The 24,900-nt window shown below is 44.5% G+C and overlaps 1 protein-coding gene across 1 annotated transcript in view; it reads right to left on the bottom strand.

Moving 5' to 3' along the window:
- Positions 1-19,190, bottom strand: part of setbp1 (SET binding protein 1) — a 60,942-nt gene extending 41,752 nt beyond the window's left edge. The window contains exons 1-2 of the mRNA XM_072665185.1: positions 18,383-19,190; positions 4,638-5,290 (exon numbers count right to left, since the gene is read on the bottom strand). Of these exons, the coding sequence (XP_072521286.1) occupies positions 4,638-5,114 (477 nt within the window). The 5' untranslated portion in view covers positions 5,115-5,290; positions 18,383-19,190. The remainder of the gene's footprint in view (positions 1-4,637; positions 5,291-18,382) is intronic.
- Between the last annotated feature and the right edge of the window lie 5,710 nt (positions 19,191-24,900).

The raw sequence follows: 24,900 nt of genomic DNA, 5'->3' as shown, positions 1-24,900 counted from the left end.
GAGAATCCAGCAGAACCAAAACAGGGCTGTAAAACAAGCCAATTCCAAAACCCCAAAACTGGTACATACAGCAGTCTTGACTCATCATATTCACACCTTCATCCCTATTTACATCCAGCCAGACCACTAGGGAAAGCCTTTTGAGGCTAAAAGCAACCGCTACTTCATGAGATTATTGAGGCAAGGCTAAAATAGCTAAAAGTTTACCCTGCCAAATGGGAAAGGAAGCAGGAGCTGTGGAGCCAGTCTCAGGAAAACTGGCTAGGCTAAAAGCTAACCCGGTAAACAGGCTACAACCTCTTAGGTAGCTAACCGCACATGAGAGGATACCGATGGGACACCCGGAGAACACAGAAAGGACAGAGACACTATCTGATAAGAGAACAGGGTGGTAAATACACTACATGTCCAAATGTTTGTGGACACCCCTTCCAATGAATGCATTCAGCAACTGTAAGTTGCAATCACTGCTGACACAGAAAGAAAAGTACTGCCAATAGAATAGGACTAGCAGATAAACATGAACCTACTGGCACCATGCCTAATACCAAGTGTAGGCTAGAGGGGTGTAAAGTGGAACTAGTAGTAAAGACTCCTTGTGTTCCCTGGGATGATGGTGCTCCATTCAATATTTTTGGGATGAACTGGGGAGGAGTCAGGGTGGTGATCATCTAACAGCCTGACCTTACTAACCTTGTCCCTAAATGCACTTAAATCCTCGTAGCAGTTCACCTCCAAAATCTAGTAGAAATCCTTCCCTGGACAGTATAGACAGTTACTCCAGCAAAAGCAGGATACAATGAAAGAAGAAACAACGAATGAGCAGCTGTCCCAATACCTTTGTCCAAATAATGAAGACTTATTAAAGTACATCTGAGCAATTTTCACCCCAACCAAAGTCATATACGTATTATTTATACTATTAATATCAAACAACTACCTACTTGTTAACCGCTGTTCTTTTAATACAGTCTGAATAACCTAGCGAACGATATGTAAATTAGATGGGCTGTTAATTACCAGTACTGATTAAGCTAAAATCAGCATTGCTGTATGACATCAATATCCACTGCTACAGGCGATATATCGTCCAGCACTAGCTGGCGGTGTGATTTCATTAGCAGTGGGGAGGGAAAGGGGGCTGTTCCGGGGAGCAGCTGTCACGGGCCGAGCGGGCTGAGGTAAGCCCTATTCTCAGCGAGCCCTGACTGGTTTCAATTACGCACTAACCCCTGACCCCACGCAGCTTGTAACTGAGAGATGAGAGGAGGTGGCAGGCCTGACGCTTAAAGCCCCCCCCCCTTCCCAAAAAACAGAAAAGACGCGGACTCACTTTCAAACGGCGTGCTTTCAAATGAGGAGCTCTGCTTTGCTGTCCGTTAGCAGGGCAAATGGGCCTTCATCTGTACTGTGGGAGTGAGTGTGTGAGTGTGTGTGTGTGTGTGTAGGGGGGCTGGGGGCTTGGCTTTTCTTCACTCCCTTTGGAGCACTTTTCTATAGACATGGCCATCCTTTAGAGGGTGGCTTGGGGCCACCTCCTCTGTTCCTCCTTCTGCCCTTTTTGACCTTCTGTCTGTGGTCAATGTGGAGATTGCCAGAAAGAGACAGCTGCACTTCAGGCTTCCCGCCTCCAGCCCCTGTTGCTCCTAGAGCCTTTCTCTCTTTCTCTCTGTCTTTCTCTGTCTTACCCCCTTCTCTGTCTTGGTCACTTTTTCTACCTCGCCTTCTGTATGTATCAAATGCTTTGAAGGCCTCAAAGGATTTGCTGATGGCTACATTTCTATGGTCTGCTTCCATAAAGATATACAGATATCCATCCACCCCATACTGTATCCGTCCACTCCATGCTCCTCTCCTAACTACTGTGTACCCTGCTAAAAAACAGCCAGAAACAGCAGGAGGACCAGCGTTGCTTCCCTGAAGAACCTCTCCGTGGTTGTTCAAATTGTTCCTGATCAAAATAAAAAGCTGATGAAGAGTCTGATGGAAACAGACAGATTGCACAAGAATGCATGAAATGTAGCATACATCTGCATCAAATAGCCTATTTTCGTGAGCACAAAGAACATTTGTAGAAACAATGCAACGTCGGAGGGCATTTCAATGCCAGAGATTCTTCAGTGTTGTTGAATACAAAAAAAAGAAAGAAAAGAAAAACAGGCAATCAATTTCAGCTTGTGGTGCGCTTGCTGAAAGATGCTGATGCTGGCAGTTCAGCTTTGATTCAGTAAGCATGCATTTTCTCCCTAATTATGGTCAAATTACAGGCTCCGACTCCGGGAGCACCAGCCACTCCTCCCCTTCTCTCCCAGAATCCTCCACTCTTGCCGTTTTACTGCCATGAAGTTGGCAAGGAAGAGCAAGAAAAGGCAACAACATGTGCGTTTTGGAAAATTGCAGGAGCACGCTACGGTGCACTAAATTGGGATTTTTGGCTGTAAACATAATTGAGGCTGAAGCTATCTGTGTGCCACATGCCAACTGCTGCCATATACTCTTAAAAATAAAAGGTGCTTCAGGTGGGTATTTGAGGGATGCCATAAAATAGCAATAATTTGTAGCTGCATAAAGAACCAGGTTGGTAACAGAGATGTGAAAACTACGAATACAAGCCAGTCTTTTAATGAACCCAAAAGCGGTTCTTCTATGGCATCGCTTAAAGAACCTTTTAAAACACCTTTATTTTTAAAAACATACCAAATATTTGTTGTGGAATTGATGATAAGTGCTGCCATACAAAAAACATCCACATACATCAAGATATCTTCCTTTACTTTTGAAAATATTTTTGACACAACGCTTGCATGAGAATGCTAGCTAGCCCTGTATGGGGTGTTAGTACCTCATAAAGAGAGACATCAAACACCACAAAAAGGAAGAAATCACAAAGGTTAAATCCCAAATTACACACGGGTCCCTATGTAGAGTACTATACAAGTCATGGATTATGGATTCAAAATCTAAACAGAGCATCATATATTTATAACAGAACAGAATTGAACATTTATTCATATATGGAAATATGATATATAGTGCTAACTGCATGTAGACCCTGCAGATATATGACCTATGTAGTTCACTATATAGGGAGTAAGGTGGTATTTGAGATTCAGCCAGAAACATGCATGCTTTGAGACGTCCGCCTTTTCATTAAGGTCCGTTTTCCACATCCACAATACAACACTGTGTTTTGGAAAAGCTCAGTTTTCAGGGACTAAAAGCAGCGTTTCCTTCAGTAAACCCTCAGTTTTAAAAATATAATATTGGACAAGAGCCAGGTTTGTAGTAGAGATATCCGAGTGAGTGTGAAGAACCTTTTAAAGGCCTAAAGAAGCTTCTTCACACTCACAGTTCTCCATTACAACCATTACCATTACAAGTTATTTACCTGACCAAAATACTTGGACAGCACAGAGATTAAAATTACCCACTGCTGAGAATTCCTATTCCTATTCCATCCAGGCGAAAATCCAGCCCAGAGCACTGATATTACTATGAAGCTGCTGTGACTCACACTCCACTGCCAGGTTTAAAAAAAAAAAAGAATTCAGTACATCATAAATATTTCAAAAGGCCAAAATCGCCTAAAAAAAGCCCGGGCTCAGCAAGACACTTGATCCACATGTAAGTCGATGAACTCATTGAGTCTAAATGCCACAAAAGGTTAATGGCAGACTTGCATTGCACCACAGCATGCCCCGGACACCCTTCATTTGACATGCAGCCGGCTGAACAGTTACAGACAGGACTGACAGCCAGCAGAATACAATTGTCTGGCCTTGGCAACGTGCCACACGTTCAAGCATTCTGTAATGAGTTCAACCACTGCAGAGGGCCAGACACAAAGGAGGCAGGTAGAACAAGAGGTAAAGGCAGTGCTTTGCGATCGGTGTGGAGAACAAAACGGGGGAATGAGATTAACTCACTGTAATGCTGCGTGTACTACAAGTAACCAAGCCCTCTGGCTGAGGTGTGTCAAATCCCTGTCAAATTCAAATCCACTCAAGCGCAAACTTTTATTTATTTAATTTTTTGAGGTAACCAAGTTGGTTAGCATGTTACACACTAACTCAGCTCCAAGCTAAGTGCAGACAGCCAGACACAGCTGGATCTAGACATTGTTTTGCTGTGACTGGATGTGCAGCTCTGTGCTCTTGACTGATATGAATGATCGTATATTTATATACTTCACATTTTTACTGTTTTTTACTGTTTACTGTTGGCAAGTTAGTTAACATTAGCATGCTAACACACCAAAATGAAGGACTTTTGGCAACCAGGCTCGTGTCCAGCCTCAGTCAACATCCATTTTGCAATGTGATGCAAACTGCAAATGTCCACAGTGGCCTCAATTTTGTTTAACGTAAACTACATGTCCAATATACACTACTAATGAATGCATTCAGCTTTGATGAGGTGGGGTGGTGATCGTTCAACATCCTGACCTGCAGGATGCAATCAAATCCTCAAAGCAATGTTCCAAAATCTAGTAGTTACTCCAACAACAAAAACAGGATAAACTATTTTTTTTTCACCCTTGATTTCCAAATGTCCAAATACTTTTGTCACATTACGAACCCAGTATTATGAGCTGAATGAGCTGAATATTCCTGCCCCACTTTGCTTTAGACACTCACCCTCTTTCTGGGAGGCCCTCTGTCTTCCTCCTTCTCCTTGCCCCCTTTGCTGCTCCTGGCATGTTTGTTGGTCTTCTGTTCGCCAGGCTGTTTGATGGTGATGCGGATCTCGGGGGGACAGATGTAGTTCTCCAGGTTCTTGGGGGGCTTCTTGGCCCGCTTGGTGGTTTGGATCTTCAGCTTCAAGCTTCCTTCCGAGAAGCTGGCCTCTTTGATTGAGAATTCCTGTTCCTCCAGCCCGTCGGGTTGCACCCATTTCTCACTGTCGGCGTTGGAGGTGGCGTCCACGTCCTTCCCCAGGCCCAGGTCCTCGTCCTCCTCGTGTTCCTGCTGCTCTCCGGCCAGGCCCAGACCCTTCACAGGGCCGGCCAGAAGGCCCACTTCGGTGAGGTCCGCCCGATTGATGGTGGTCACGGTGGAGTAGAACTCCTCGTTGCCCTTGAGCTGCGTGGGGCGAGTTGGGTCCCTTTGCTCCATCAACGATTCCAAGGCTCAGGTTCAACACGCAGGAACCGGAAGGGAGCCGAAGAGGACAGAGGGGGACACCGATCACAGTGGGTCGTGTTCAGTCAGTGAGGGCTGAGATGGCTCTTGATTCTATTGCTTCCTGAATCGTACGAATCTCGCGAAGGTGCAGATTTCCTGGAGTGAAACTGGAAGAGAGTGAGAAAAATACCACACATGAGCTACATAAGCCATTTTCACAAACAAACTGAACTGAAAAACGTCTGGAGAATCAGATCCGGACTTTATCCGGACTTTCTGGCTCTTGTGCAGTGCGTGCAGGACCAAAAGTTAGTGAACAAGGCTATCGACTCCTCCATAATGCAGTCATAAACAAGCCCACCGTGAATTCTCAAAATAATGACCTGCTCTCCTCACATGTGGGCTGGCTCGGGCATTACCTGGACTTTATACTAGAGTGGCTGGCAAGACAAGTCCAGGTAATGTCCGGCACAACTGATTCGGACATTTGCGTTCACACAAAAGCTTAATGGAAAAGTAATTCAATATTGTAGGTCTCCCACGTATTTTAGGAAACACTTCTTTCCATGTTTGTCATTAAAACTAATGAAAAACAAGACATGCCGCTCCTCCCATCACTCCAAAGCGATGTTGGCCGGCACAGGCGGTGGAAAAAAGGGGACCTATGAGAACTATGAACGGCTGGGTTAACTGGCAATGCCAAATTGGGAGATAAAGAACTTGTCCAGGCAGACCAGGTAAACTGAATGTAACTGTAATGTGCTACATTACCAATTATGTAACAGCGTAAATATGGAAAATGACATATAAATAATCCTGCTCATATAACATCGAAATGTCTATCTAGACTTCTAAGATCGATGCTACTAACGGCTCAGACCGGTCTCCTTTCTAGAACACTATAAAGCTGCTATAAAGCCTCTGAAGTGCAGCGTTAACAGCGGCTCAATGTACAATCAGTTCACATTAACCAGGCAACGTCAGCCAGCCTAATAAGACAAATGCCCCCGCGCTTAACTCCAGATTAATCAGAACAGGGGTTCAAGCGTCCACCTCCGATGAGAACGATTGGAACGGTCACACTATTCGCTCCGGGCTAACTCCCAGACACCATAATTACATCACTGACCAGCTCATTTGCTTTGGTGGTCAGTTGAGTAACCCCAGTCCTGGTGTGAAAGTGAACAAATGAGACCTCCAGCCCGGTGATAAACACTTCTCAGACATCAGACAGACCACAACCTGTGCAGTCAGAGACCTGGAAAAGCCCAATTAGGCTCCAACACAACACCTCTGCTGCCGGCTGCTTAGCATCAAAAGGGAAGCATGAATGAACTCAGCTCAGCTCCTCTGGCCCAATTATAACAGGAGTGAAGGGAGGGATACAATAAAGCAGGGCTGCCGGGTAGAAAACAGACGGACAGACGGAGAGGCCGTGCATTATTTAAAAGAGAGGCAGGCTGACCATTTAAGGTTATCGGCAGAGGAAGGAATATTGGCAGCTGTGAGGAGTTTCACAGATCTCAAAAATCCAACTGTTCCGAGATTTAATGAACTGCACTTTTTTCGGGCATGGTTGCAGACTGGTTCCCACAGTAGATGTAAACTTTATGTAAAGCTACATGCTGGAGAAGTGTGGGCGTTGTTCATGTTGGCATGCATTTGCATGTGGACGTTATCGTCGGCGTAAAGTGGGTCAGCGGCTTGCAGCATGCAAACGTTCATAGCGGATTTGCTGCAGTAGATTTTATGCAAAATATCTTGTGCCAGTTTAGGTACATCTCTCCCGCTGCCAAAACCAGCATATGCGTCATGCGGCCTTCTTCCTTCTGTCTGCAACCTTGCGGTCAAATTTCGTTAAAACTGAGAAAGGACAAGACTAGGCGACCTCTTGAGATGTCACAAGTTTTAGAACACCCTCAATTAGCTGGGCTTCATGGCCCAGGTGAGCTGGCTTTTCTTACTGCCACTCCACCTGTCAAACCTGCAGCTCCAAGTCTTCTCCTCACAGCTGGAACTGAGACTTTAGATAAGCTTCACACAAATCTTCAAACCAAACAACGCAATGGACTGTGGGTATTCCATGTCCGATAGGGTACGTTGTTTGTACACTATGCATTACAGTGCACTGTGGGATTGTTACAGTTCACGTAAAATTGTGTACAGAGTTTTCAGATGCCCAAAGTAGTGAATGTTTCCTATCGGACATGAAATACCCATAATCCAATTGCGTTGTTTGGTTTGTAGATTCGTGTGAAGCTTCTCTGCAGGCTGGCGGTCAAATTGGTTATGTGCCATGGCAAATTCCACTCCCTGAACAATTTTCACATGTAGGGGATAGTGAACAGGGCACAGTTTCGGACACAGCTACAGTGCGTTCCAACGCCGCCATAAGCCGGACAAAGGGTTTTACTCAAAAGCCCTGTCAGTTTGCTGCCTACCTTTGTACCATTCCAGGTTATTCACTGGACTTAAAGCACTTATATGTCAATAAACTGGAAAAATTGATTGGATTCCCAAACTTTTGACCGAAACTGTAACCAAACAACAATAAGGCCCAAAACACACCACCATAGTCCACATCACCACAACTACACAACATCCCTGTTGCGAGAATACCTCCCACAATACTGGCCTGCACACAAAATCTCCCATGGCCTGGGCGAAGCGCTCTCAGGTAACTCCCTGAGTGGCAGCCATGTTGTGTCAGCATTGATGTGTATTGACTGAGAACTGGGGAGTTTACTCCTCTCGCTGGCAAAGCTCAATCTTTCATCCTGCTTAACTGCTGCTGGCCTGGTGTCAGACAGCTCTCGGTGTCCTTTCCCTTTCGGCTGGCCGACAGGTGACAGATGAGAGGCTACTGAAAACAACGGCCATCACCCGAGCGCCTGGGTCCACGCTAGACTAAACATCTCCATCTATCCGTCATACGCTGACAGTCAGAACGGCGGAGCGCTCATTCCGTTTCATGATGATTCAAACGCTCGTTCATAAATCCTGGGTGAAACTGGCTTCCTGTTGCCGTGATGCATCATTACGAGTCTATTCTTTTGGAGGGCTTCCTGCGGAGGCCTGGGTGTTCTGACAGGTTTGGACATCAAGAACCCCATTTAGGCAATTAGCAGCCTCCACGGAAAGCTCTTCAGTCAGAGCAGAAAAGAAAAGAGCTAATGACTAAGCTTGGGCAATGATGTATGTTTGGATAACGGTTATGGTCTGAAGAATGATCATGACAAATGTTAGCATGATGAAGCAACACAGGAGCTCTACAGGAACCTATCCTATAGCTTATATATCTCTTAATGAGGATATATTCACTACGTCTATACGTCTATATCAACGAATGATTTATAATAACTCAACCGATCAGCCATAACAATAACACCACCTGAGTAGGTTTGCCTTGTGCCGCAGCAACAGATCTAACCATTCAAGCCATGAACTCCACAAAACATCTGAAGGTGTCCTGTGGTATCTGGCACCAAGACGTTGGCAGCAAATCCTTAAAGACCTGTAAGCTATGAGGTGGGGCTTCCATGTCACTGGAATGTTCACAGGTTGTCCTTCCTTGAAGCACTTATGGTAGGTACTGACCACTGCATCCCAGAAAACCTTGCCTGATGTTGTGGAGATGCTCTGACCCGGTCAATCGTCTAGCCCTCACAATGTGGCTCGTCAAAGAGGCTCAGATTCTTATGCTTTCCATTTTCCCTGCTCTTAACACATCAATCTCAAGAACTGACTGTTCTCGCTGCCTGATCTATCCATCCCTTGACAGATGCCCCTGTAGATGACGATAATCAATGTCATGACATCACAGAAATCACAGCATTTCAATTTGCTAATTATCTGCACTTATTTAAATGGTCACAATATTTGCTAGTGCAAATTACTGGCCCAGTACTAGTGACAGTACGACTGGGACTGAGCCATGTCCACTGATGTAAAGCCCCTTCGTTAACCCCCCTCTCCTAGACTCCTTCAAGCCACTGTATCAATCAGATCCAAGTTTATGTAACAGTAACCCCAGTCTGGCCTAGCAGGCAAGCCAACTTACAAGCTAATTGTGTAAGACGACAATCTGCTCCTAAACCAGTTTATTATTTTCACAAATATGCCCGAGGCGGATCCCGGGCTTTCCTGCTAAAGTGCATGAAAGCGGTTTGTGTCAGCAGCGTAGCCTCTGGCTCCCTCGGAAGGGAACAGATTCAGACGTCTGTCCTTGAGGGCCTTTATGCACCGATCTGCTCTGGCCTCTTTTTGGGGGCGCATCTCAATTAGGACGATCACAGCTTTGTGCAGCAATTATCTGAACGTACATTCAGCACGCCGCTCACAATAACAGCCCTTAATTGGTGCAGTCGTGACGCAACAGCATAACCATGCGGTGCATGCTTTGTGCTTTAGTAGGTTGCATAAAGAAAAAAAAAAAGGGGGGGGGGGGGTAGAGCTGAGCTTAACAAGCGTGGTAAACACACAGTGTAACATTTAGGCAACGGTTCACAGCTGTGAAAACTGACAGCAGTGTAGCTGAACAGTCCATCCATGTTCCAGCCTTATCTACATAAAGCTCTGCAACACACACAGATCACTGCTTGTAAACAGTAACCACAGCCACACACAGCCAGAGTCATTCTACGAAACGGGTGTCATTTGCATCTGGAATGCTTGATGAGATGCATCATGCGCCAAAGTTTGTTTCCAAAGTTTAAGGCTATACATTTGTGTTTATGCTACCATGATATATGAGAAAATACTTTAAAAAAATTACATCTAAAATATCACCAGTATTCAGTATTATGTGCGTGTCCCTGTTTACATAACATAAATGTATTCAAAATAATTGTTTTCATTAATTAAAAAAAAGAAAGAAAAAAAAAAACCTACCACCCCGTCACACCAACCTGATTTTGTCTATAAATAACGCACTGTTGCTTTAAATGACATGAGGAAAAATATCTTGTTTATTGGTTGCTTTTTCAAGGTAGTCAGGATCCGTCAAGCTCAACCTAATCACCCCATCAGATAAAATCCATGAGCAAAGGCTTTTTACTGAAATGTTTACCAGTGTTTCCGCAAAATTACTGCTGCTGCTGCTTCAGAATTCACAGAGGACTTTCAATTTGAAACGACAAGTGGAGACATGATGACTTCCTATCCCTACACAGCCAGCAAGAGGGAGGGAGAAACAAGGAGGACAGGGAGGAGAGAAGAGAGAAGAGTAGACTAGCATCAAGTTAGAGAGGTTTTACATTCAGGTCGAGAAGAACATTCGCGACGTAGCGTAAAGCCCGCCGCACACAGAAGCTGGCACGGCACAAGCCATGCGAAGAGCGTACCACATCATACCCCACCATAACACAGAGCGCCACAGCGGATCACACGTGCCTTCAAACCTGCACAGAGTCACAGAGCACAGTCTTTTGATCATCACAGAAGTGCTAGTTAAGGCCAAGGTACCTCTGCTAACTGCCTCAAACATCTTAGAGGAAATACTGTGGCATGTGCTTTGCGTGTGTGCTGGGTCAGGAACGGCACCACATGAAGAACTGTGGATGTTTGAGGATGAGATTCACCACTCCGTCACGTTTGATTGTAAACGTGGCTCCCATGTGGGAATAAAAATGATCACATTAATAAGGGCAAGGTGGGGAAATCCAAACATATCTTTCATAATTTGACATTTAAAACATGTAAAAATTGCAACGTGGAAAAGGCTCCCATTTCGTAGAATGACTCGGCTGTCTGTGTTGCATCAGAAGAAAGTGACAATTAGGCCGATTAGGTAAGCAGACTAGCAGGGTGCACTCCTCCCTGGGCCTGGGTGTCACACACACACTGTGAGTGTGAAAAGATTCCACCCAGTAACACAGCCCCTTTTAAGGCGATGAACGGAGTGCGCTGAGGCAGACTCGCGAGAAGAAAAACACACACACACACACACACACACAGAGAGAGAGCCTGGCCCAGCCAAACACACACATGCCCACACTTCCCTCCAGTGCAGTAATAAACACTGGAGAAATGTTGCAACTGTGTGTTCACTGGTTCAGCACTACAGCATGCTGAACAACCCAGTAGTCTGAACTTTCAGCTATTTTCAGTTCTTTTTTTAAGGGCCTGTAGCATGGAAAACCATTTTCTCACCTTTTTGAGCCTGTCATTGTGTCAAAACACACGATTCCTTCCTCAGTCTGTTCAGGCCAAGCTGACAAAGTGGCCTTTTGTACTGTTTTGGTGACGCCACAACAAGCAGCACATCTGACCTACAGCATTTTACATTTACATTTATGGCATTTAGCAGACGCTCTTATCCAGAGCGACTTACAAAGTTACTCGTATTACAGACGTGGGCCAATGTAGTGTTAGGAGTCTTACCCAAGGACTCTTATTGGTGTAGCGCAGTATAGTCACCAGGAATCGAACCCTGGTCTCCCACATGACGTTGCAACTGGCAGGTAGTGGTGTTATCTGTTGTACCACAACAACCATTTTTAGCCGCGCCTACTCACACTGATGATATAAGGAGTGTTTCAGCCTTGCCTGCCTACTGTAAGAGCCTCAACACAGGGCCAAGCCAATCAGAACAAATGTCATTAGTCCCAAAAAGTATTGGATAGAACACCAACCAGAGAACACAGCTCTAAGCTGGGGGGCTTTATACCCCTCTAACCCACGTCTAGCATTAAGCATGGTGCCAATAGGTTCATGTACATCTGCTACAGGGAGTAGACAAGCTGTGTGTGTGTGTGAACTGTGTGTGAGTGAGAGAGTGTGAGAGAGAGAGAGAGAGAGAGAGAGAGAGAGAGAGAGAGAGAGAGAGAGAGTGTGCACATCTGTGTCTGTGTACTTAAAGTAGCTGAATGCATTCAATGAATGCACAGTAACAAAAAACAGCCGGTTTGATTGTAGGGGACACAGAGATGTTGTAAATACATTTTTGGTGCAGAATAATGTCCTATTGCTTAACATACCTCTACATACTTAGTCCTCTTTAATGAGGGGCTTCTTCGAGGGTCCCTTAATGTTTCAAACAGGTTTTGTGTAGTCATGGTTCTACATACAGCATAATAGTGGTTCTTAGACCATTTTTTAAAAAGGACTGTGGTTCTCAAACCGTTTTTTTTAAGGTTCTGAAATTAGATTTTAAGGCACTTTGATTACGCCCTGATTGTGGATATCAAACTAGATTGTGTTAAGGTCTGTGGTTTATCAAAATAGTTTGCAGTGGGACAGTGGTTCTCAAACCAAGTACCAAGACTTGAGGTTCTAAAGTTTTAATTCAAATATTCTTTGGTAAAGAATAATGGCTCTATATAAAACCATCACCATACAGAGCATTTTCATGCACCAAAATTGGTTTCCTTTTAGCACTATACTGAGCTCTGGATGTTTGTGCATAATTAAATATTGCATGTGAGTTGAGCTGAAGTAGACTGGTTTGAGAACCACTGTTATATATAGAACCAAAACAGCTCCAAGAACCAGTTCAATGCTTAAATGGTTCTCTGCCTGGATAAATATGTTTCTGCATAATGAAGACCCTTTCTTTCTTTTAAAATCATTGTAAAATGGTTCTCCAGTGGCCCCAAAAGGTTTCCGCTGTTAATTCAAAGATCTAATTTGCCACTTTATAGAAGCCTTTTTGTAAGTCTTGTACAATATAGGGTACAAGAACATCTGAATTTACAAAAAACCCACGTTCATGCATGCAGATGGCTGCTAACTGGACAAGCAGAGGACATAAAAATATTCAAAACCAAAAACAAAACAGGAAGCTGTCTTACAACCAAGAAGCCACAACTGCATTCAGTACTTGTCTCATTACATCCTATTCACTGCGAGCGGCAGCAATGGGACGCCAATGGAAGGCTTGTCAATTACAAGCCCTATAACATATTCAGAAGCTCTTTAGAAGGGAACTTTCTGGAAAGAGCCTGCCAGGAGAATAGCCAGCTCACCCCCTGGGTGGAAGGGGAAGTGACTGCATTCCCCCTCACCAGTGATTCGCCTCTCCGGAGTGGCAGGGTTGACAGCTCTCTCAGAGAAGCCAAACAAATGCCTGGAAGTCCTCCACTACATGCTCAATTCATCTCCCAAGCCACAGTTGTTCGGGACAGACCTCAGCGGCCGTAAATCCGATGCATTACAGATGCAAAACTGCTGGCTTTGACCAGCTAAATACAGTATACGATGCATCCGAGGTCGAAAAGGAACACATAATCCTCTGCTGCCTGTGCGAGCGGATGACGCTGGTTGGTTTAGACATGACTACCACATACCGTCGGTGCTGTCCATGATTATATTCCCCTGGTTTTGTTTTTGGAGCTTGGAACTGACGGGGCAGAACCGTAGACGTGAATGGGGACATGACCTAGAGTCCAGGCTGGGAATGACCACAAGTGACCAAATGCTGGAAAGCTAATGACTGGCCCTGCTTGAGGACGCTAACTCAGCAAAAAAACATCTGTGGAAAACATCTACTGGGCCCAGATCTCCCTGCAACATCTGAACAGCTTCAAACCTCCAGCAACGGCAATCCTTTAAATCACAGCAGTGCACTGCAGTGGCCAATGAAATTCAGTTTCTGGGGTCAAGCTTACGGATTCCACCAGGCTTGGAACAAACTGTACACCTGAAATAGCATCTTCGGGTGTTTTCATACCTGAAAGCCCAGACCAAGGTCTGGCCCAAAGTTCATGTTTTTGCTACATTGTATACATTTGATCTAGGCGGTTTCGGTTTCACAGTGTAGTTTTTGCGAGAGCACTACAGAACTTTCCATGCTATACTGTATGTACCTACAGCCCGTCATGAAATCAGCATGTTGTCAATTCGGCAGGCTGCCTTTCCCAGAATAAGTACACAAACAGATTCATTTGGTTTCAGTTTACTTCTAATATTTTAGCATTACTACCAGCAGCACCAACTAGCGCCAATTCTCCCAATGAACATGCTCATCATGCAACAGTTATCTCATCTGTGACCGATATAATCGTCCCCATGTGCTCCAATGGCTCTTTTCTACTTCAACTGCGGATCTTTTTCTTCTTCTGTTGTTTAATGGGATGTCAGCCTGCCTCAACTTCCTGTAGTTTGTCCAAAAGAAGAAAAAAAGGGTCTTCACAGAGCAATTGAACCGAACCATGGTTCAGGCTGATCTAGACCGAGACCACCTCTTTTTGGTCCTTTAGTCCGGCACCTTGCTATTTTGGTTTGAACCAAACTGAAAAGTCCAAAAGTTTGGACCAAACAAGGTAGGTGTGAAAGCACACTTAGGGCTTAGAGCACACTCATTTGGAGGAGGGCCTCTTCATCGATGGGTTACTTTTTTTCACAGAAGAAATCCATTCTGAGCGCATTTTTGGACCTCGGTACATTTGTTTATCACTTTTTCTTATTTCCCTTGGATTAAAACGCTCAAGAGGTGAAGAACAGTGCTCCCTGTTCTTGTAGGAGAAGGTTTGCAGCCACGCAGGCGATAAGTCGAAGCGATCACGTGACAAAACAAACCAATCACACAACCTCACGTGCAGCAGACCAAACCACCACACCATGGATTTCTGAAGGACCACAGGTCAGTTCTCTTCCGGACCCCTCCTAAACCTGAAAAGTGCTTTCAGACTTGACCAGATGTACCGAACTCTCGGAACAAGCACTCTCGCGGGTCAGGAAAAAAAAGAGCTAGTGTGAAAACACCCTTAAGCTTGGAAAACTGGTTTCTCAAGGCCATTCTCCAAAGCCAAACGCTTCAACTACAACAACACCCTTTTTAATCAGTGTGACCTGCTTAGCATAAGCATCTAGTTATCCTGTATCAAGATCGACGGTACAGAACAATCTATATCTTCTGCACTGTATGAATATCTTAGTGCCACTCCCTTTCTTTTCTGTTAGTTTCCAACGTAGTGTCAGTGCAGTGTCATTCAATAGACAAAGCCGTCCTTCCCTCCCTTGTTTGGCTTTCTTTTTGCACAGTAACTAATGCATTACTGTCAAGCTTGATTTTTCTTATCTGAGGAGAGGCAGGAATTTTAACCACAGTGTGGAAAACAAAATGGCTGGAGTCGAAAAAAATGAGATTGTCCTCCACCTCCTCCTCCTCCTCCTCCTCCTCTTCTGTGTCTCGCTGCCAAAAGGTGTTCTTGCTCTGATACTCCGTTTGGAACGGCTGCCAAAAATGAGATTTGTCCTTGGATATCTTCCCCTCTTCCTTTGTCTCCTGTCAGGACTTGGCTGTCCTCCAGCGAAACTAGCCCCGGCCAGGAACAGAGGGAGATCTATTCACACACATAAACATCACTTTGGATTTGTGCTTTAGTCAAACAGCAAATAGTGTTCCTCCTGTGGAAATATGCAAATATGCCGTCTATGGAAGCAATATGGGCCGGATTCTTGTGATGAACGTACGCGATCTGGGCGATCGTGACTCTCTTGACTCTGGGCTTTTGAAGAACAATCTCCTCAGAGATGATGATGATGATGATGATGAAGTGATGCACCATGTGGCTCTTCTTACCTCCAGCTTGGAGAGCACATATCAGCCTCAGCATCTCTGCATACACCACATTATGCGAGCTCGAGTCAACACATCTGGTTAAAATCTCAGCCTCAAACAGCGCTACAGAAATACGAGGGTGGTCATCACTGTCACTAATGGCCCCCGCATCGTCCCAGCGCTGGCAGCCCTGATATGCAAGTCAGAAAGTCCGGTTGTCATGGCAACTAAAGTTATGGGAAACAACGTTAAGTCATTTTTATGCATGCCTCAGTCCTGCCCTGGGCTAATACATACCATTAGTCTCCCTATCCAAACCTATGGAGAGCAAGGCTCAAGAAGCTGGAGTCAGGTTCGACTGAGTGAACCAGCCAAACAGATGATTCTCAGTGAGGTAATCAAGGGGGTGGGAGTTCTCTTATTGGCCACACCCTCACTTCCCAAGGTTTTCATATACACCGTCAACAGTTGGCACATGCAGAAGGGTATCGTAGTAAATGGATTGCTGTCAGGTAAAACCCTCGCATCTCCCTTTCTGCTGTTTCTTGTGATTTGAGACAATCTTAGTCTGGCAGTTGTGGCCAATTACCTCTAACAGGAATAAGAAGATAATCCCAGCAAGCTTTTAGCATTAAAATGGTAGATACTTCAGGATAGATCTGAAGAATGGACCAATAGAAATTCATCACAATGACTCTACATTGACTTCCATTGAAAGCTAAGGAGTTTTTTTTCTGTGCTCATCAACCACACTCATACTTGTATAGTCGTGGTACAGCTGCAATCACACCTACCACACAACTAGACCAAGATGCCACTTTTTCATGTGCAAGATCGATACTGAAATCTTAAGTATCTTGAGTATCAGCCGATACCAATCCGATAAACGCTGGAGTGATATCCAATCAAGCATTGTCTGATACCATTACCTGTCAACACAGACATACTCTACACAGCTAGCTTTTAGCATTAAATGGCAGCCACCCCAGAATAGACCTTTACAATGCATTATAATTTTCTGAAGAATGGACCAATAGGAACGCATCGCAATAACTCTACACTGACTACCATTGAAAGCTAAGGAGTTTTTTTCTGTAACGTCCAGATTGCCATTAAACAGATTATGCTGGGTTGCCAGATAGCTTATAACCCCTTCTATCAGGTTGCGCTTTCTTGCTAAAACAAGATACATGTTTATAAATGTTTTAAAAAATAAAAAAAGTGTGTCCAGAGTGAAAGATCCTGACACAGATGATAACCAGTCAAACCATCATTTAGGCTATGCTGGGTTGCTTAAACCCATTCTAAAAATATATATATACACATACACAGGGCTGGGCGATACGGTAAAAATACTGTATCACGACAAACGATATTTATCACAATACATGTACTTACAGACTAATAACATCAGTAAAGACAGATTCTTATAAACTACTATTCAGATACTCTCCCGTACAGTGATTTTTAATTAAACCAGTCTAATTACACTGTAAGTAATGAAACCTGCAGCTGATCAGTGTTTATTAAGCACTAACAGTCTCCTCGAGATGCATATTACAAAGGCATATTATTATCACGATAACATATTTATCACAATACCATAAAATATCTCCATACATATGCACAGAAGGATTTAATAAAGCACGTGCCAGCTGTGAAAGATCATGATGATGATGATGATGACGATAATGGGCACCAGTCAAACCTTTACCTGCCTTAAGCCACGCCCACTTCAACTTGGGTGGGATTTCAACCAATCAAACTAAAAACCGAGGCCGCGTCCAAAACCACTGTACTACACACTGTACTAATGACTTACACGCTTATAAGGGTACTAGGGTACTGTGCTCTTAATGAAATCCTGTGTAGCTAGGCCAGCGGTACGTGGTTTGGGATGGCACTGTACTACAGAGTAGTACGACAGCAGTGACGGTACACTAGTACACTCATTAGTACGGTATGCGTATAGCTAGTGTAAATGTGCGGTTTGGGACGCAGCCATACAGGAATACTGTTGAAGCCCATCTAGCTTCAGATATAACAACAACGTGCCGTTTTACAGCGGTACTCATCACATTAGCTAGCCCTTACATCTGAGCAACGTCCAGAGCCTAAATAATGAAGCACGCTATCTCTGCGTGCCTGATAACGTCTGATAACGAAGGAAAACACTCGGCCAGCCCATGTCTGACTGAAAATTAGACTATTTTAAAACCTCCCACGCAGTTTCTATCCGTTTCAGACTGAACACGCATGGCCCGGGGGTGAGGAGGCCGTGGAGGTGAAGCCCACACGGCTTGGCTCGTAGTGGAAACGGCTCGGTTTAGCGCTGGCTGGCCGCCTACCCGTCTCAGTGGGAGAACCACAACGAAATGACGGCAAATTCCGGAGAACCAGCCAGTTCAACACCCGAGCCGGGCTTTCCAAAGAGCCCGAGGAAGCCCCTGTAAAGAGTTAGCTAACGTTACAGCCAACGTGTCCCAATTCGCGACCTCCTGGCCCACAGCTAGCAGCTCCGCCACAGTCAGAGTAGCACCGACTGCGGAGCAACAGACACTTCTCCCCGGGTTATGGAGGGCTAGTTTTCAACTTCACCACCCCACATAACACGTTTCCACCTCAGGCATTATTCGCCCGCCCGCTTTCCTCACCGTGAAGGCGTAAAAACACTTCCCCAAATGTCCAAACGTCCAAACTGGAGGTTCTCCCCCTTATTTTTTTGGAGAAGCGCTGCTGCGGGGTAACGTTAACTCACCCATTTCCGAAGCTGCTGGTCATGTAGTTCAATGAAAATCCATCCAGTGACATGAATCCGATCAGCAGCGGGACCAAAGGCAACTTTGCAATCCGTCAAACTGAGCGATGCATTGGAAGAAAATAATAAAAAGACGGTGTTTATCGGCGGAAAATGGCGTCAACCGAAATCTGCGATGAGATTAAGCGGGAGGGGGAAAAAAAAAAAAAGCCAAACAGTCGATAAGAGGGTAGGAAAAATCGTAACGCAGATGCTGATATGCAGCAGAGCTCACGGCTCGTTGCGCAGAACCGATTTAAGCAGAAAATGGTCTTTGCTCAAGCTTGTCTATCGAGCTCAGCTGCAGAAAACCCCGCCGTCTCGCTGCTCACAGAGAACTGCATTGCTTCTCTCTCTCTCTCAAATCCCAGACTTGTGTGTGTGTGTGTGTGTGTATGTGCGCGCGCGCATGTGTGTGTGTGTGTTTGGAGAAGGGGGGGCGGGGGGGGGGGGCGGTTGGGGGCAGGATCGAGCCTTTTCCACTGCGGAGAAAACACGCACGTTAGTATCCTTAATGTCCCGAGTCCCACTCGGTTCTCACAGCTGGCAAAATGAAACAGTCAATCCAGATAACAAAATCTCCTCTGATACTTCCTCCCTTTCGGAACTGATTTCAGCCAGACTTTCTCTACACACTACAGCTCCTCGCTTCTGACGGTTGACTTCCACTGTGCCGAGGTTCCCGCAGTATGTTTAGTTTTTCATCCGTTTTTTCCTTCCTGATAACGATCTCTTCCAGAAACGCGTACTCGACCCTGGCAGCAGTACGAGTGGACCGCTCGCTGGCGTGATCGTTTTTTCTCCCACCTGTATTCCGACACATCCCGCCTTTCCTGCTCCGCCATTGGCTACAGCCCGGACTGCTACTGCTACGATTGGATCGTGGTGCACACTGGCTCTGATTTAACCAATCCCAGCACAGGAGGACCCTTCGTGAGGCGAATTGTTAGCCAATCACGGCGCAGGGAGGCGGGGCTGGAACAGCTCGCTGCTCAGTGTGGCCCTCTACCCATCACGTTTGGAGCGACTACAACACGTCGAGTTAGCGGCTACGGTGTTACTGCTAATTACAACGCACGGGTTTCTGCCACTAATAAAGCCGCATTGAGCTGATTTCGGTTGAGTGTTTCAGTTCTAAGGCGGGATCTGTCACGTTATAACACGATTATTGATTATTAATTATTAAGTATTGTGACTGGGTAGCTGGAGAGTCCCACTGCTTTAGTAAACGTGTGCATAATTACAAAGTCATTCAGACTGGTTTGATATAAAATGCTCTGTTTTAGAGAATCCTGCCAAGTTAGGATTGATCACAGTGGTGGTGATAGAAAGCAGGTGTCCAAAGAGTTGCTCCTTCACAGAAAGCAACAAATACAGTGTTGGATATCAAGACTTTCTGGTGGTCTTTGATGGTCAAGGTGGTTGAAAAGGTGATCATCCAGGTGAAATCATACCCTATGCTGGTTAAGCCAGCTGGATAGCTCTAGAGTGTGTGTTTATTTGAGTTGGATGGATTACCTGGTCTATCAGCATGACAAATTTGACCAAGCTGGTTATACTGGTCAACCTTGGCCATACTGATTGACCAACGTGGTCAGGTTGGTCATGCTGGTAGGACAAGACAACCATATTCACCATCCACACCAGTAAAACCAACAGTGAGTGTGAGCACACGTGCCCAGAACGGTGGGAAGCCATTGCTGCGGTGCCTGTGGAGCAGAGCGAATGAAGGGCCTTGCCCAAGGGCCAACGGTGGCATCTTACCAAGCCGAGGTATCAAACCCACAACCCTGTTGTCAGTAGCCTGGAGCTCTAACCGCTGAGCCACCACTGTCCCAACCAGCCAAACCATCAAACTTCAAGAGAAACTGTATTTACTTTAACCTTGTCTGTTTAAGTAGTCTTAGGTTTTCACTGGAAAACTAACAGGAGTAGCTCAGTCAGCAAGGTGGCGGGTGCACTGGGTGACACTTACTACTACTTAATCTTATTCGGTATCTTTTTAGATATTACCATTATTCTTATACTTGTCAGCTATAATCTATCATTTGGTGGTAGAATGTGTGTATGTGTGAAACAGGACCCAAGAACAAAACATCTGGAAAGTCAGTCTTTCCAGCATTCACTCTGATGGCTCGCGCTTTCTCAGGGTGGCTGGTTCATAATGTTTTATGGCTTCTTGCCTCGTTATTTCCATCTTTGGCATGAAGCCATAATTGGAGCCTTGGTAGGGGTGCCAAAGACGTGTGTAACAGCAACACACAGGGTGTGAGTAGAGCAGGCTCTTAAGAACAGGCTTCCCCCATCCAGATCCACAGCTTAAACCTTAACCATTGAAAGTGGATCTACAAAAAAAACAAAAAAAAAAAACAACAGTCTTAGACGTGCACTGAAAGGCCAGACATGGCAGCACCGCAATGAACAGAGAACCCAAAGTGGAATCCAAAGACACAAGGACATATCTGATTAAAGAACCTGAAAGTGTGGTTTATGCAAAGTACATGCAGACGGAGACACAACACAGCGATTAAAAGGCCCATAGCGTCCATTTTTCTTTCATTTAATTTTTTCCCAGAGCTCCACTTACAGTATTTGCGCTGGTTTATTTTAATGTGACCATTTTCATACCTCCCCTTTATCACTTTGTTGTTATTGTGCCTTTAAGAATGATATACACAAATGGCTTTCTATTGGGTCTCATTCAATCCATGCCGAAACAGTCCGTAAAACTTCAGTGTACACAGGAGGAGCTAAGCCGCTGTAGGCCGAATAGGTGGATAGGGCCATCATAACACCTTAACATTAAAAATGATGAACTCCTACTTTTCCTAGTTTATCTATTTGTATCATTTGTAGTAGTCCAGAATGAAGCCCAGCTGTTTGCAGGCAGAATGCTGCTATGACAGAATCTGCACTTCTTTAAATACAGCTTTTAAATTGCTTTACTTTCAAAACCTTCAGCAGACAACACTGATCAACCAGCCAAACTAACAAAAGCAACAGCAGAGTGGAGCTCCAGTTCACCGTAACAAGAAATCACAAGCTACAGTAGCTAAACCATTGACTGTACACTAGAGGTGACTTGGGCCTATATGGTATACACCATTCAGCCATTACATTAAAACCACATCTAATCTTGTCTAGGAACTCCCTTATGCCATCAATACAGCTCTGACCAATCAAGACCTGCACTCCACAAGACATAGCCAGCATTAACCTTTTCAGCAGTTTGCGCTACTGTAGCTCCTCTGTGGCTGTAGCTCCACCTGACGGGCAAGCCTTCACTCCACACACACACCAATGTGAGTTGGTCGCCCATAACCCTGATTTTGCTTCTTCTGGTAGGTACTGACCACTGCTTACCAGGAACACCCCACAAGACCTGCAGTTTTGGAGATGCTCTAACCCAGTCGTCTAGCCATCACATTTTGCTCTTGTCCAAGTGGCTCAGTTTCTAATGCTTGCCTATTTTTTCTGCTTCCAACACATCTTCAACTTCAAGAACTGACTGTTCGCTCGCTGCCTAATATGCAGATCCCACCCCTGGACAGGTGTCACTGTAACGAGATACTCAGTGTTATTCACTTCACCTGCCAATGGTTTTAATGTCATGGCTGACTGGTGTATACAGTCATTGGTTGGATATGCAGCCACCACTGCTCTCACTGTACGTCTGTGATGACACTACTTGAAATCACATGATTTTTTTTCTACCCTCCAAGCAAAAAGGCTAACTTTTTGGCTCCATTTACACCTGGTTACTTCATGGATCGGATTTGTGTTGGGTGTGTTTACACTTGCTTTTTAAATGCGGCTTGGCCTTATCCAGATATAAAACTAATACTCCAAACGCATGAAGTGACCAGGTGTAAACAGGCTCTTTGTTAAAGCTTCATTAAAAAAAAAACTTCTACAAGAGGTTTCCTATTATAAAAAGGTCCATTTAACCAGGTTAAGAACCATTTAAGCATTCAAATGTCTCTTTTTGAGTCGCCATGCTTATGTGCAGAACCATTGCCCTTACTGAAGAATCCTTGAAGAATCCCCCTTTTTAAGAGTGGAGTCAATAATGTTGCTTAACACTAGCTCATAAGGGAAGCCCTTGCCTGTGTAGTGCTAACCCAGTGTAGCTCCAAACGCATTTGAAGACCCTTAACAAGAGTAATTGAGGTTCAGGGGAAAGGAACGGCTGCTGACTGGGTAATTAATTTTCCTCTAGCCTCTGTTTTCATCTCAGTCTACACAGTTCACCTCTCTCACCCCGCAGATTGGATGTGGGCTTATATGTGAGGCTTGTATTGATTGCGAGGGGTTTTGTAATGATACACTGAGACCTCTTCAATATAGAGGTCAGCCGCTGTTCCCTTGACAGCCAATCAATGTGTTGACTGCGTTAGTAAATAATCCTCACAGGTCAACCCAGAAAACCACCCAGACTGGCAACGATGCAAAGAGGTCCACTGATTTTTTTTTTTCCTCCGCAAATGTTGCCATGGTTACCGCATGCGAGGAGTTCAGAGACCCCAGTGGTCTGCATAGACTATACATTTTTAATCTTCTCAACATGGAGAACCAAGTGCATTGTGTGCAGTCCATTATATGCAGAGCAGGCACACTTTCTCTGCTGTAACTAGAGTCGTGTGGAAGAATGAGGACACCCCTCCCCCCAAAAAAAAACAAAAAAACAAAACGGTGGTCTTTTTTTTAACAAATTTAAATATGTGGACATTTGATTTTAATTTGAACAATATTGAGAGATTAACGTAACATACATTACATGTCCAAGTATTTGTAAACACCTCTACTATTTAGTCTATGTAGTGAAGTATTTCCAATAGAATAGGAAAGGAGGGGCTGCATGGGGGGGGGGGGCAGTTAAGATGCCTGTGACTGACAGGGAGCCTAAAATTGTTTTAATTGAGAATTTTGGCAGAATTGTTAGTGTTGTGGGGCCCAGTGTGATATCTTTTTATGGGGCCCAGAATCCATGGCTCAAACTCCTCAACTCATCCCAAAAGTATTGGATAGAGCACCATCATTCCAGAGAACACAGTTCCACCACTCCACAGCTCAACTTATAATTACATCATTCCACGGCACTAACAATTCTGCCAAAATTAAAATTAATTAATAAATACATTTTTACATTCATACATTTTTAGGGCCCCTGTCAGTCACATAAGTCAACTCTGGTTGGGGATTAGGTGGTGAACATCTAACATCCTGACATCACTAGCGCTCTTGTTGTTGAATGCAATGAACCTCTCACAGCAATGCTCCAAATTCTAGTAGAAGGTCTTCCCTGGACAGCAGAGATAGGTAATCAAACAGAAGCATGATAAACTCTATTTTTAATAACCTAGATTTTGGAAGAAACAATGAATGAGCAGGTGTCCCAATACTTTTGTCTATATTTTGTAACTAAACAAAGAAAACTGAACAAATGGCTTTAAAAATCATTTGAAATGCCTTGGAATGGAAAAAAAATGGAAAAACTTTGGACACCCCCACATTTATTACTACTGAAAATACCTACTGCAGATGATTAGAACATCATCAGAGTGGATTCTGGAGGACCCGGTCTTTTTTGAACCATAGATATTTAGTTTGGCTTGCTCTTGACTGTTGAAGTAAGTTCACAATGGTGAGATCCAAAGAGCTCTCTGAGGCCTTCAGAAAGAAGGCTGTCGATGCAGAGGAGTCTGTTAAGGGGTTTAAAAACATCTCAGAACATTTAGAAATCAGCTGTTGCGCTGTCCACTAAATACTTTACAGGTGAAACATCCAGGTAGCTCATGCCACAGCTGATATTAAAGCACAGCATCTACCATCTGAAGAGACTGCACAAGCTTGATTTTCATGGGAGGAAACCTTTGCTGTCAGAAAAAAAATTACCTCCAACTCTCAATAGTGTAGATGAAGATCAAAATATGTTCAAAAACGACAAAGATTTTCATGGGGTGTCTCCATTTTTTCCACATGACTGTATGTGTGCATCATTGCTGCACTATCAATCAAAAAGCTTGAGTCACTTTCCGGCGGCCTGCAGCAACACAGGCGTCAGTGAGTTTCTTATTCTGATGTGTGACCTCATGACACATGTGTCATCACACTCAGTACATGCATTTCCATGCAGTAATGGCCATGATTAGCAGTGTTGGGTATCTCCATGCAGCTGCTACACTGCAGTGGATTTACATGACTGTCTGCCTATGAACAAGATCCGTTACCTTAGAGCTGTGTTCATGAAACGGACATGTGCTGTTCATGCAATTTAACTGTATTACACATTTACATATTTTCAAGAATGTTACACAGATCACCCATAACATTAAAACCTTTGAGAAGTGAAGTGAATAACATTGCATAACATGTCACAGTGGTACAACACGCATTTAAACCAGATACAAATTCAGACCTATTCAGGAGGTGATCTGAGGCATGTTTGAGTCACGCTAGAGCAGTGTAAACACATCTGT

Source organism: Salminus brasiliensis, chromosome 20 (assembly GCF_030463535.1).
Source record: "Salminus brasiliensis chromosome 20, fSalBra1.hap2, whole genome shotgun sequence".
In the NCBI taxonomy this organism is placed as follows: Eukaryota; Metazoa; Chordata; class Actinopteri; order Characiformes; family Bryconidae; genus Salminus; species Salminus brasiliensis.
This window is presented reverse-complemented; position numbering and strand designations above follow the sequence as displayed.